General features: G+C 33.4%; 1 protein-coding gene across 1 annotated transcript in view; it reads left to right on the top strand.

The window, feature by feature from the left end:
- Positions 1 to 13,076, top strand: part of LOC110019482 (probable apyrase 6) — a 70,907-nt gene extending 57,831 nt beyond the window's left edge. Inside the window, 6 exon segments of the mRNA XM_020717149.1 lie at positions 202 to 578; positions 1,233 to 1,528; positions 11,076 to 11,173; positions 11,426 to 11,622; positions 12,634 to 12,838; positions 12,840 to 13,076. Of these exon segments, the coding sequence (XP_020572808.1) occupies positions 202 to 578; positions 1,233 to 1,528; positions 11,076 to 11,173; positions 11,426 to 11,622; positions 12,634 to 12,838; positions 12,840 to 13,076 (1,410 nt within the window).
- The last annotated feature ends 2,001 nt before the right edge of the window (positions 13,077 to 15,077 follow it).

Raw genomic sequence — 15,077 nt, 5'->3', positions numbered from 1 at the left:
CTCTTTTACTTTTCTAGAAATACACTTAAATACGGATTGGGACCATTGAAGGAAGTTATGGCAAATGAGTTTATGATTTGTGATAAAGTGATAATTCCGGGTTGTTTGAGTAGAATTCTTGGTCTCTGATTCTAAACAAACCTCCAGTGTAGAGTTAGTCATCTTCATGCCTACCTTGTAACAAGTCCTTTGCACGTTTAGGGTTGGAAAATTTTCTTGGCTGATTATGTTGTAGGAGAGGAGGAATGCCCGCGGTTGCTCTGCTTGCTCAGGAAGGATCAGCTGGTTTGCTTGCGGGAAGCCATGGAGGAACGTCTGGAAGGTTGGCTAATATTTGCAACTGAGGGAATGCCTGTAGGGTGCGGCTGCTCAGGTGGAAGACAGCGGAAGCCTGTAGGGAAGCATACAGGAACGTCTGCAGGAAATGCCTGGTGGACAACAAAAGCCTGCGGGGAATTTCTGCAGGGAAGCTGGCAGCTGTATGGAGAGATCCGACAAGGTAGTAGGAACCGGGGAGGGCCTGTGGGCTGGCTGGCGGCTGCAGGGAGGATTCCGGTGGCTGAAAAAAGAGATCTAGGGTTTCTAACCTAGCTCTGATACCATGAAGATAGATGGAGAAAATTATATTTTTTCTTTCTTAATGTTCAAATTAGGACTCTTCTCCTTATATAATAAGTAAATAATAGGGCAAATTTAATTTCTAGTATTACAACTTACCAAAGACACAACAATCAACAAAATAAAAGAAATACAATATAATAGTAAAGGAATAAACAAGAATAAATCTCAAATTTGATACTCAGAATTCTACACCCGGAAAAGCGAGTAGCCTGTAGAAAGGTTTTTAGAGAATGCTGAAAGTTTACAAGGCACTGCAGTTCTTGCTTCCAGAAAATGTTTTAAAGGAGCTTCTTAAAAAAAAATACTTTTTATTCTTATCATCACTAGCCTTTAGTTCGATTTGATTTATTGCTGGGGAACATTTGATTGTGTTGGAGGCGGGACTGAATTTCCGGCTGTTTTGTTTTTCTTTTCCGGACTGGAACTGCAGTCTTATGAAAGGTTATGATCAATCAAGTTTACACTAATAAGTTACTGTTAAGGATCAATTCATTGACACTAAACCCTTTCTTGAATCAGGAACTCAGCCTACATCAGTTTTTCTGTTTTCCAATTAAATTAGTTCAGTTTAATTTTATTTATCTTGAATAGATAGCTACCTAAGGGTGTAGGGAGGTCACATATAATCTCTACAGCCACAGCTTCCTTCATCTTGGGCAGAACACAGCGTATGAATATTTGCACCGACTGCCTAGTTCAAGAGACTATAAAGCGTCTGCAGAAGCTTATTTTGAGGGTGTATATATTGATCCTTGTACTCCGAAAGGTTATTGGTTTGGTGCGGAACAACCAAAGCTCAATGCTTATGCACTTAATGCGAACATAGATTACAACAGGCTCCCTCATGCATTTGGCAACTTTTCTGAATGTCGATTGGCTGCATTGATGTTATTACGGAAGGAAAAAGGTATCAGTTATGCTCCTTAGAGTTTAATCGGCAATCACTGCTGCTGATTTTCTGTATTTGTAAACTTTTACTTGGTTATGATTCATATTTTACGCTATTTAAGCACATCTATTTTTTTTTAATTGAGCTGCATCCCATTTTGAATGTGATGAGCTTTAAAATCTTATTAAATTTGATTATTTATGTATTTTATCTAGTACTGATTTAATCTAATCTTTACTGTCGGCCGCTATTTTTGAAAAGGAATGATTTTTGTAAAATATGAAAATAGTTTTGATGTAAATATGATTTTTGAAAGTAACATTTTAATTTAAAAATAGATGAGACCAAACGAGTCTCACTTTTTGAATATTTTGGATGGCTGAGCGCGATACCACAAGTAATACACTATCCCAAAGGATGAGCATACCACTTGACAGTAAGCTCAACCATATAAACTAAATAGTTTATGACATCCGTTTGGTCTGCTAATCCTTTTTATGTGTGACCGACAAGTTCTCCTATCTAATATAAAGATTAGATAGGGTTTATTTTACCTGGGTTTCAAGTTCCCTATAGAGGCAAGCTCCTATAGTTAATTACATCTTAAATGACCGGGTTCACTTAATAAAACTCTTGATTAAGATCAATGGTTTTGCCTTCCAGGTTTCAAAGTTTAGGTTCCCACACGGGAAAATCAAATGAGAGTGGCTCAAATAGGAACAATTATTTTAAGGAATCCAAAGGAATGAAGAGTGGGGGATATTACAGATCTAAGGGAAACTCTGGTGATTTCCTAACTATACTTTTGTTTGGCTTTGTCTTTGAAATAATGTTATTTAATGTTTAATCCTGTAATTTATTTTAAAATTTAGGACTTACATTCACACGATATCTGATCGTGCAAATAGCCTAGAAAGATAGGAGGATTTACACTGTACCGTACGGTAACATCGGAATCCTAAAACTGTTAGGACTTGTAATTGCACAACAGGGTTGTGCAAAAGTCTAAAAATAATATGTGATGATTCACGTTGTGTTAAGCAAACTACCTCGAAGTTTTATGGGTTATTTAAACTAAGAAAAATGTTTAGTTGTCGTAGACATATTGTACTGTTGTAGATCGTCATCCTCCGTCTGCTACATCCTGGTCGTGCTGCCCACGAAGACTTGCTCCATGTCCCATGTAGTTGTAGTTTCGAGTTTAGTGTCTTATATATGAATGTGCAGTATTGTTATTTGGTGACTTACTGTTGTATATCTCCTAAACCAGGCTATATCCAAAAGGTTTTGTAGTTAATTTAAAGCATACATAAACAAATTATGTTATAAGGAAGAACAGTAAATGAAAACAGTATAAAGTGTTGTAAATAAAAGCAGTATAAGAAAATGCAGTAAAGTGCTATAAATGTATTATAAATTTTGGGTATCTGATTTTTCTTGTTATTGCTGCACCTGTGAATGGAATCAACGTCGTATGTAACAGTATAGTAGAGAAATTCAACTAGCAGGACAAACATGTGTTTATGTACAACAGAATAAATGATGAAGCAGCACATGGAAAACTCTGAGGAAAACTGAAATCGACCCACAAAAATTCGTAATAAATTATAGGAAAAAGAAAAACAAATAAAACAAAACACAATGTCACATATAAAGGACCAAGGGGGGTAGAAAAGGGTGGTAGATTTATATGTGACATTGGGGATGTTCCCAATTGCCAGGAGGATTTGAGTGTAAAGCTCAAGCTCAAATCCCGGAGCATTGGGTTTCATTTTAGGTCAAGTTATAAAGAAAATTTTATTATTTGATTTAATTAAATCAGTTATTAACCACAACCTAGTGCATACCCTGTCTATTGCTTTAACTAACTTGTGAATTAGAGTCGTGCCAAGTTTCAGTGCCTATTTGAAAATTAGGTAGATGAAGTCTCACATAGGGTGTGCACCTAAAATCTAGGAGGCCTACACTTTAACTTAAACTTGAAGTGTTTTAAAGTATTTATCTTCAATTAACTGTTTTCCAACTACTCCTCGAACATCTTTAGATCAAACTTAGTTCTCTATCAGGCTCTTAAGACCTAGAAGGTAAACCTATAATTTTGGCAAAAATGTTCGTGAAATGTGCTTCAATCATAATTAAAATAATTGAACTTAAGTTTATCCAATGTTTAAGGGTTCTAATTGATAGTCTATTTATCTCTCAATTCATGTCTCTAACTCTTGAATCATTTAATTTCTTATTTTCTCCCATATCTCAATAATTCTCACAATTATAATTTTATCCTTCTTATGTAAAAGAAATAGTGAATGGTTACCCTATTTCCCTTTTAGGTTTCAATCATCTCAACAGACTAAGTATCAATTTTTTTTATTCCCTTCATTTTTTTATTTTAAGGCCGTAAATCAATCATGAAAATAATTAAATCGGAAATTTCATTTTTAACTTAACCGTTATAAATGTTGTAAAAAAATCAACAAAAAAAGGGAGGCCAACCCACTTCTAAAAATCAAATCAACTAAGCAAGGGGCAAAATCCCAAGTGAATCGGCCTAAAGGCGTTTAAATTCTTTCAAAACAAAAATCAAATTAACCCCCAAAAAATGTGCGTAAATGCCTAAAAAATTTAACACTTAAAAATATCCAAATCGATGTATAAAAGCCTCAAAATGCAACTTAAACCTTAACGAATAAGGTCTCAAAATGCAACTTAAACTTTAACGAATAAAGCTTCAAAATGCAATTTAAACCTCACTAAAGAGGGCCTCAAGTGCAGCCTAATCATGCTTCAAAACAATGCTCAAATGCTGCTCCAAAGCAGCACCAAAGTGTTTCAAAATCTTGTATCAATCGCTTCCAAATTAGCCCAAGTTCAACATGAATCCACGCATAAGCTCTAACAGGTGCAGTACCAACACTTACTATTGATCAAATGTAGCATAACATATATGTTTCCAAAGCTTATCCATATCGAACTACAAAAGACGTGATTGAGTTTCCCAAGTGCACTCATATGAAATATGATTGAAGGGCAAACATTAAAATTCATTGCATAACTAATGGAGGAAGCCATTGAAATGAATTTGTTTCTCGTAAGTATAAAAGATAAAGCTTCGATGTCAAATACTGCAAACAAATAGGAATTCAATAGCCTTTGAACCCCTCCAAAAGCAAACTTGTATTTCTTCCAAAAATCAGCAAGTTGGGGAGCGAAGAAAAGCTCTTGAACCTATTCCAAGCCAACAATAGTGGATATCACATAACATTTCATAGGCGTCTCTTCCATAACTTAAGAAAGGAAAAGCAAACAAGTAAAAAAAAATGGCCACCACCATACCACGCATGCGCAACATTTCATATTTAAGGGACCAAACTTCCCAAATAGAACATAGATACTTTTAGATATTCGTAAAAGTAAGGCATCAAAGCTTTCGGATTTTTGCAAGTAACAAAACTATAGTTTTCAGATTTTTGTAAAAGACACACCTACAACTTTCAGATTTTGCAAATAATATACATAGAACTTTCAGATTTTCAAAAGCAAGGCTCCCAAAATTTTCCAATCATTTGCAAATATAACATATAAACTTTCTGATTTTTGTGAAAGTGAAGCATTGCAACTTTTCAAGCTTGCCAAAATGTAAACTATCATGCTTTAAAATTATTCAACTAAGGAGCAAGTAGAGACCAAAGGAAAGCTCTTAAATGTTTCAGATTTTGCGAATACGCCACTTAAATATTTTAGATTTTGCAAATGTGCCACCCAAATGTTTTGGATTTTGCAAATGTGCCACCCAAATATTTCAGATTTTGCAAATATGTCACCCAACTGTTTCAGATTTTACAAATACACCACTCAAATATTTCAGATTTTGCAAATATGTCACCCAAATGTTTCAGATTTTGCAAATACCCCACCCAAATATTTCATATTTTGCAAATAAAACACCCAAAGTCTCAAATATTCAAAACTCTCAAGCTTTTATAAGGAAAGCACGGGAATTTACACGCATACAACTTGATTCTTCTGTATTTATATGACTAATGCTCACATGGACACCACCCAAGTCTTTAGCTTGCATCAAAAGTACTCTTATTTTGACTTAACAAAGTGGAATACACCTCTCAAATATAGACAACGATATAGGCAACGTGGCATATATATAAAATTGCAGCTCAGGTGTGCATAAACATCGCCAGACAAGAAATCATCAGAGCATAATTCCGCCAGCCACATTTTTCTAGATTATGAACCGTAAATGATAAAAAACTGCTTAATGATCTTGACATTCAAGTGAGATTTGCAGTAAGATTCAAATATCAAAGATGTTTTCAAATATCAAAAATGCAATACCAAACGCCGCGGATTAGAAAGATCAACATCGCCAGACAAGAAATCATCAGAGCATAATTCCGCCAGCCACATTTTTCTAGATAGCAAGCAAGTGAGATTTGCAGTAAGATTCAAATATCAAAGATGTTTTCAAATATCAAAAATGCAATACCAAACGCCGCGGATTAGAAAGATCAACATCGCCAGACAAGAAATCATCAGAGCATAATTCCGCCAGCCACATTTTTCTAGATTATGAACCGTAAATGATAAAAAACTGCTTAATGATCTTGACATTCAAGTGAGATTTGCAGTAAGATTCAAATATCAAAGATGTTTTCAAATATCAAAAATGCAATACCAAACGCCGCGGATTAGAAAAATCAACATCGCCAGCCACATTTTTATAGATTATGATCTTGACATTCAAGTGAGATTTGCAGTAAGATTCAAATGTCAAAGATGTTTTCAAATATCAAAAATGCAATACCAAACGCCGCGGATTAGAAAGATCAACATGGCCAGACAAGAAATCATCAGAGCATAATTCCCCTAGCCACATTTTTATAGATTATGAACCGTAAATGATAAAAATTGCTTAATGATCTTGACATTCAAGTGAGATTTGCTGTAAGATTCAAAATCAAAGATGTTTCAAACTTTTAATATCCTCAGACATTCTTTTTTTTATATGGAGAGTGTATGAACTACAAACGAATGCTTCTTGATGCCTTTTAAAGATGCCTTTTAAAATTTCAGTGTAAGCATTTCAGAAAATCCTTGATCATTTCTTCCACTAAAAAAAATGAATGCAGGTTTTCAATATCTTTGATGATACTCGATATTTCTGGGTTTCCAGTTTCAACAAAAAAATGTTGAATAGCTTTAGAAAATTTAAAAGATAAAATATAATCTCCCACGAATATGAAATATTCTTCTGAAGGAATAGATTGTCAGATCACATAATAAATCATGCATCTTATAATATATTTTCTCTCCTTTTTTTTTTTAGTCAAGAGAATTATTAAGACCAAATCAAGGACAGTCGGGCAAGCAAACGAGCAAACCAACAAGAATGTAATACCTCGGTAGCTAAATATGCAATCACACGGGAATATCGAGTCAATCAAGCAAAAATATTGAGCAGTCCAGAAAGAATGTCGGCAGCCAAGGAGTAATGCCATGCAACTGAGCAGGAAATTCACGCAAGCTAAGATTTTGGCAGCACCTCCACCCTCCTTTTGAATTTTCGGTCACCCCCAAAGACCTCCCCAAGGTAGGGTTTTATAACCAAAAGAGAGAGGAGCAACCACCTACTAGCCCTAATGGTGGCCGAATAGGATGGGGGGAGAGGAGGAGAAGCATTTAGGGGGAAAGAGAAGTAGGCCTGAAGAAGACGAAGGGTCGGCCAGGTGAAGTGTCGTCGTTGGATAGCCGCTCGGTCGAGCGGCCTGCGAAGAAGAGGAAGAGTCGAACGATGGGGAGCTCACGATCGAACCAGGAGACGTGCTAGTTAGGGTTCTGCTCAGGTGAAGCCGATCGCGGGAGAGGAGAAGGCGATCGTGCTGCAGGACCGAGCGAGAAGAGGGATCGGGGTCTGTTAGGCCGTGCGTGACAGAGGAGTGTACCTGGGCTGCGAGTCTGCGTGCGTGAGTGGGATTAAGTAGGGTCTTTTTATTATTATTATTATTATTTATATTATTATGGTAATATTTGAAAATCTTGATTTGTGCGTTTTCGCTTGTGCATGAAATCATAGCAAATTAGATGTCTTTTCTAGGTAATTTCGACATTTCGGGAGCGCCGGCGCGGTTCGTTTCGTCATCCGGTGTCATTTTGATATATTTATCGATTTGCGTGCGATTTGCATGTGTGCGGAATTATGACAATATGAGTGTCCTCCCTAGCTAAAATTGACGTCTCGGACACGCCGACCCAGTCTATTTCGTCATTAGAGGTCGCCTGGACAAGTTCACATTTAAGTTCAATTTTAGTCTGACTTTGCGCAACTTAGTGGATGTTGTGTATTTTGTGTGTGTGAGTGCGTTGATAAAGCCATAAAGGGGTTTCCCTAGGGCTTGAGATCCTATTAAGAACTTCTCTTTGATTTCCCACATGTTGGTCCTTAACCACTCGACCAAAAGATGATGTTTGAGACCACCCAGGCGAGACATCGCAAGAGAAACGGAAAGTGGTTCGAATTTCTAAAAAGGGATGGGTCCCAGCTCTAGTACTCTAAGATAGTCGATAGGAAGCCTTAGAGCTAGATCCTATAATCTAAGTAGAGGAGAAATGACCTCAAAATGAGGTCAACATTTACATCATATCATAACGATTGAGAAATATAATCTTGTAATTGTGCGTATGATTGAGATATTAAAGCAATAATTGAACATAAACCTATTTATATCGTAGCTCACTTAATAGAATCAAATAGTTATGAAAAAGAGACAAGTCAAATTGTGTAATGATTTATTCAATGAATCCTTCATTTTTAACTTGTACTTATCCTTTTACAATTGAATTGGAATAAACAAATTCGAACATCAAATTAGTGATTTAATAAATCACTAAGCAGCTATCAAGTGATCTCATTTGGCTGTTTGTTGAAAGACCAACTGAGCCTCTTAGCAAATATAAATGGTTAAGGAGGCCATTCTGCAGATCAATTCATTCATATCTAACACTTCCTAAATCATATAAAACCTTTTTCACATGTCTAATTAAACAAGCTAAAATAACCTTGAGAGCAAAGTTGTTTGAGCAAGTTTTTTTATTTTTTTGTGGCACTAAATGTCCCTTTGGTGAAATGCTAACAAGTCCGCTTTTTCCCTTCCTAATATTTATTCCGGTTTTACTTTTGCATTCAATTTAGTGTTTATTACTTGATGCACTATTATCGTATTATCAACTTTTTTTGGTTGCTCAATATTGAAATTTTGTTGTGCACTCTTATGGTGTTATTAAAGTTTTCTTGGTTGCTCAACGATTAATTAATATTTTATTTTGCTATTAGTCTTTAAGGGTTAGGATATCAACTAATTAGGTAAGTCTTCGTTAAACCATCAAATGCCTACTTCGGTTCCTTCATAGATAAATTATGCACCCTTTGTTATATAACAAAATCATTTTTTTAAATAGGTTCTAAGCAAGTGTTTAACAGTGAGATTTTAAATCTTGTGGCTGAGAATTTTGTGATGTCCTGGGCTTTTGATCCCTATAAAATGTCACTTGCGATTCCTCTTAAGTTTGTGAAACACACACCAATACAAAAATCATATATTAATTTGTTATTATCAAGGAAATTGTTATTTTGAAATAATCTTTTGATGATGAAGTTGACGTCGAAGAAGTTTTATGATTATGATATGGTTTTGCGTCTCCTTTTATTGATTAAAAATCCATACTTCTTTTATGTGTTCCTGAATGTGAGCATATAGTTAAATGAGTTAAAATTTGAATATAAGATCATTTATGTACCTAAGCTTATGGAAAATGAGCAACCCATGAGCACATTTTCTTTTGATGTATAAATCTACCTGTTATTGATTTGGTTTTTTTTTTTTCATAATTTTTTTAGCTACAACTATATAAAAAAAAGTTTATGAAGAATCTCAAGTTGCATCAATATTTCAAAAGAAATTTTTAAATGTTTTTCTGCGAAAAAACATGAAAGTTATTATGCTAAAGCTTTGGTTGTTTAGGTTAGTAACTTTTTTTAAAGGTTTTGCCAATATGATAAATGCATCATAATTATGTGATTTTTTTCTTGGTTATCAAAATAGTGATACCTAATAAACACTAATTCGAAGGTTTATTCATCATGTTCACCATAGGAGTTAGGTATAGTGTATTCATTATGAAGCATTTTATCATTATCAGCGCATGTATCGTCTTATTAAATTTAAGGGGTTTACATGCATACCACCCAATTCCTATGTATTTACATATCTAAGACCTAAAATTTGTTTTTAACATTTATGCCATTCAAATCTTTCGTATTAAATAAAGAATACCGTCATTTTAACTTTTAAAAGGTGAAATACAACTTTTCATGCATATAGGTAATTGGTAAGTATGCAAAAATTGAAGTTAGGTGTTAGATATATAAATGCATAGGAATTGATTTATATTTATGTAATTCTTCTTAAATTATATTATTCATTTTGCATGATTTGCATGAATTTATATTTTGTAATTCTTCCTAAATTATATTATTCATTTTGCATGATTTGCATGAAAATATTAGTTGAAAATTTTCCTTAATAATGATGATTATAAGTTTACTAAAGATATAAATTGGAGATTTTCTGGATTTTCTACATTTGTTATTATTAAAAAAATTAATTGCTAGAAAAATATAGGTAAATTGTTTCAATGATTGGGATGCATGCTTACAAGGTAAAATCTTTGAAATTTATGATATTATCTAGTCTTTGCTAGTTTTCATTTGACTTTAAATTATTAACTGTCAACTACGTTTTAAATTTTTGTTTCTTCTTTACCTCCTTCAGATTTCATTCAACGCCATTTGTATAGTTCTCAAAACTTTAACGCTATTCTTATTATTTAAAGGATTTTTTTTTAGATAAAATTATGTTTGTTACTAATGTTGAACACCAAAAATATTTTATAAAATGATAAGTTAGGTCTACAAGTGAAGAATTGTGGTTAGTGCAAGAATTCTGTTCAGGTTTGCTTGGCAAATTTTAATTGAACAGTTAGTTTATTAAGATTGTAATTTTTTAGCTGAGCAGGTTGATGCAGTCTTGGCCTTGTCCAACATATATAGCCTTCGTGATCTTGTTTGATACACTCTTGTAACAACTTTCATAGCGATCCTTTTACATTTTTCCACGCTTGATCCTGTTGTGGTTCTTTAGCCTCTTGCTGTAAACTTCTGTTGTGATCTCTTATCATTCCTTTTTTATTCTCGAATTTTAAAAATTGGCTTGATTTTTTTATTGAATTTGATCAATTTTGAGACAATTTGATTTTTAGTTGTAGCATGATTTTCAGCTTTAGAATGATTGTATATATCATGTTCCTTGACTTTGAAATAGTAGATGTATTTTTATTTGCTCTTTTCAGCTTTTAATCTATATAATTTGCATTTGGGGTTATTCATTCTTTGTTTTTCATTTATTTTAGCTGTAAATTGGTTGTTAAAAGATATAATATTTTTGTCCTTCTTTTCGGAATGGCTAAAACATATAGTAGTTTCCCTCATTTGCAGATAGATGCTCATATAAGAACTGCCACATCGGTTCAACTTTTGTTCCGAAGCTTCAAGGGAAACTCATAGCAACAGAGAATTTCTTCCATACATCAAAGGTTTGCATATGTTTCTTTCTGTGATCATTTGTTCTTATAAACGTTTTAATGAATTTTTCACTAACTTACTGCTATGAATTATTTTCAATAATATTTTACCGTTGCTACTTTACTCTGTTGTTGAAATCCTATTTCTTGAAATGGTTTGTGACGTTTTTTAACTGAAACCAACCTCTCCCTGGGATTTATTTTCCTAGAAGCTTACATCGTTTTTTTTTTTTTCTTTTCTTTTCTTTTTTTTTTACTTCATAGTTCTTTGGATTGGGTCCTTCATCATATCTTTCTGATTTGACGCTGGCTGGAGAACAATTCTGTGAAGAAGATTGGTCAAAACTGAGGAGAAAGTATCATGCCATAGAGGAGGAGGATTTGTTGCGGTACTGTTTCTCTTCAGCCTATATTGTGGCCCTGTTACATGACAGTCTTGGCATTGCCATGAATGACAGCGGGTAATGCTTTTATGTTGGATGTAAAAATATGATTTTTTTAGGAGTTAAAGCATATTAAACTAATGGATGGAAACTATCAACAAAAGTTTAAGCTAATGAGTAAGGGCCATTGCTAGTACAGGAGGAACTTCATTCTTAGGTCTTGTTTAGGATCAATTTTATTTTTTTTTGTTTTTGTTTTTGTTTTTTGTTTTTGTTTTTATATTTTCTTTTTTAAGAATATATTTGTTTGGTGTGTTTTTTGGCATAATTTATTTTTTTTATTTTTAAAAATAAATTTTTTTTTTAAAAGCATTCAAAATAACTTTAAAGTGTTCTGAGTACTATAAAGATAATTATATTTTAATTAAATAGTCAAACATGTTTTGTTTCAAATCACAACAAAAACAAAACGCAAAATAGAAAAAAAATTGATATGAAATGACCCCTTATTTTTTCTTTTAATGGGGGTTTATCTTTCACTATCATGTTTATCTCAACAACGCCCCCATTTTTTGGAATCCCTCCACACCAACCATCACATCTCTTAAATAAAAATTTTTGTACCAATAAGAAAAGAACCATTTAACCATGTGAAATTTGAATGAGATGCCTGCTTTTAGAACCTAATTTGCCTTCAAAGCTCATGAGATGGAAACATCAAAGCATATGGGAGACTTGATCCTAGTCGAACTTAATCGATGAATACTCTGAGTTAGACTAAGTACATTAAGGATGAACACGATCAACACAAAAAATTCTAATCCCCGCGGAAGGGCTACCAAAGTCTTAAGAAATCAACTTTAGTTTTAACTTCCACCTTGTAGGCTTGACTGTAGAACAAAACTCATTTATTACATTTCCTTTTTTGCAAATGTTGAAGTGATATCCACACAGAAAGGAACTTCAACGCTAGATCTCTTGCATTGGCTACCGCATCCAGCATCCAATTGTTGATAAAATAAAAAGGAATACAACTTATTATAGATTTATGATTCTAACCATGAATTAAGTCTCTCCTTCTGCGTTCAGGGTTGTATTTGCAAACCAAGTGGGACAAGTTTCACTAGACTGGGCGTTGGGTGCTTTTATAATGCAGACAACAGCTGAAGGTGCAAACCTTTCAAACTGGATTACTGTTAATATGAGGGCCATCCTGCCGCGATTACTTTCTATCTTGATATTCTTCTCTATTCTGGCATTCATAGGGTTTTCCCTATTGAAATGGCAGAAACCTGTACTTAAAAACTAAATTTGATATGGAGAAAAGGAGGTATTTCAATTTATCTATTTATCCATCGATGATTTTACTTGTACCATCTCACTACATTGGCACTCGACAACCAATGCTACCTTTTAATATTCATTATAGATTCTTTCAAACATGTGTTTCCAGTCGCCTGTCTTGTAGCAAACTTATATTTTGTAAGGTTTCGTTTCAGAATGATCTTCTGCTTGGCATATTATATTTTTAATGTGGTTTGTATGTATAGAGAAATTTTGTTCCTTCTGTTCAATGTATGTACAATTTCTTCTGCGGTGGAGATGGAATACAATGTATTATTATTATTATTATTTATTGTTGTTGTTGCTGACTATTATTATTATTATTTTATTTTATTTTTTGAGTAGAAAATGAAGTGAAATTTTAGTTCGTGTTTATAAAAATAAATAAATAAATAAAACTCTAGATTACGTCACCACAGTTCTAACTGTCGAAGAATATTTTCTATCCTTCTACATTTATCTATTTTGATAGTGCCCTTGGGCACTGTTGGGTTTGATGCTATCGTAACTATGCAGCTCATTTTCGGCTTAAAAAGTTGTTTACATGCATAAATTGTATGTTGCCGTCCTCAGCCTTAACAAATATTTATGTTTTGCATATGCTATATAGAGGGAGAGAGGGAGGGAAGTGATTGAAAATATAAAAAAAAATGCTCTTCTTCCTTTTGCATCACTGACTCTTCCATCTCCATTAATCCCAGTATGTAATATACACCTAGCACTCTTTTTAACGGCCTCTGATGTCAAAACAAAAGCTGTTACACAATTATTCAGTATGATTTTAACGCTTATGATTAACACAATAATGCTACAATGTTTCTTCTTTTTTAAACTTGAATATCTTAGCTTCCGATTCATCCTATGCTACAGCATGGTTAGATTACAAAAACATATAATTAAGAGGAAAAATATTTCCTGGATGCAAACATTATGAAACCAATCATAAATGCTAAACAAACCCAAGCAAGCTAATGACTAAAACTTGTTAAAATGGGAAACATCGAAAGTTCCTTGGAAGACATGCCAAGGAAAATTATTTGTGATTTGTGCTCCTTTAATACACGATTGCCTCTACTTTCTCATCCTGAAAAATGTTTTCCTCCGAATTCTTAGGCCATGTTTGGAATCTTTTTTTATTCTATATTTTTTTTTATTATTTTTTTAATCTGTTTTTAAACAAATGAGTTTTTGTTATTCAAAAACACAAAATAGAATAACCTGTTTTTTAATGTTAATGGGTGGTGATAATTATATTTTCTTGTTTTCGTTTTCTAAACATATTTTTTGTGTTTAATTTTTAAAAAATATAATAATTATAAGCGTTCCTAAACATGTGTGTTTTATGTTAAACTAAAAAACAAAACAAATTAAAAACAAAAACAGAACTCAAAAAACAAAAAATGATCCCAAACGATCCCTGAACTTGTTTATGAACTGAGTGACATTGATGATTGCCAATTCTTGTAGGATTGTTAGCCTCCAAAACTTTACAACACGTCAATAACCAACCATTTTTCTTCCTTAGTTACTTCTATCATTGAATGCTATAACATAACTATTCAGCATGATCTTAACACTTCAATTCACACACAACATTATTACAATATGTATTCTTTATTAAACATTTACAAGTGTTAGAATGATCATACTACGACATGGTTAGACTGCATAAACACTTATTCTGAAAACAAATACTTCATAGACGCAAACATTATGAAACCATAAACTGAAAAAAAAAACGCAAATGAAATCAAAACAAACTTGTGATTAATTCATGTTAGAAAAGAAGCCAGCAGAACTTTCTTGAGCTTTTTGCTTCATACTAATAAGAATCACTTGTGATTGTAACCTAGCAATAAATGATTGCTTCTCTAATCCTCTCATCTCGATCAATGACTGATGCTCTGCTATGAAATCCTAACTTAGTTGGGAACCGACATCGTTGAACACCAATTCTAGTACACTTATTAGCCTCAACAGCCTTGCAAAAGCTCAACAAACATCCTATTTTCTGCTTGAGGGACTTCAAACATTTGAGATTAAGCTCAGCCATCATCGGCAAACAATGATGATTACAAAGTGGAGGACTTTGAACATTTCTTGATGAAAGATAAACAAAGAGTAATAGAATTGAATTGAGAAGGCTCACGTGAAACAACTTATTTTAGTAGAATAGCATCCATGGGAAG

Source organism: Phalaenopsis equestris, unplaced genomic scaffold (assembly GCF_001263595.1).
Source record: "Phalaenopsis equestris unplaced genomic scaffold, ASM126359v1 Scaffold000058, whole genome shotgun sequence".
In the NCBI taxonomy this organism is placed as follows: Eukaryota; Viridiplantae; Streptophyta; class Magnoliopsida; order Asparagales; family Orchidaceae; genus Phalaenopsis; species Phalaenopsis equestris.
Note: the sequence above shows the minus strand (reverse complement) of the source record. Positions and strands in the feature narration are given on the sequence as shown.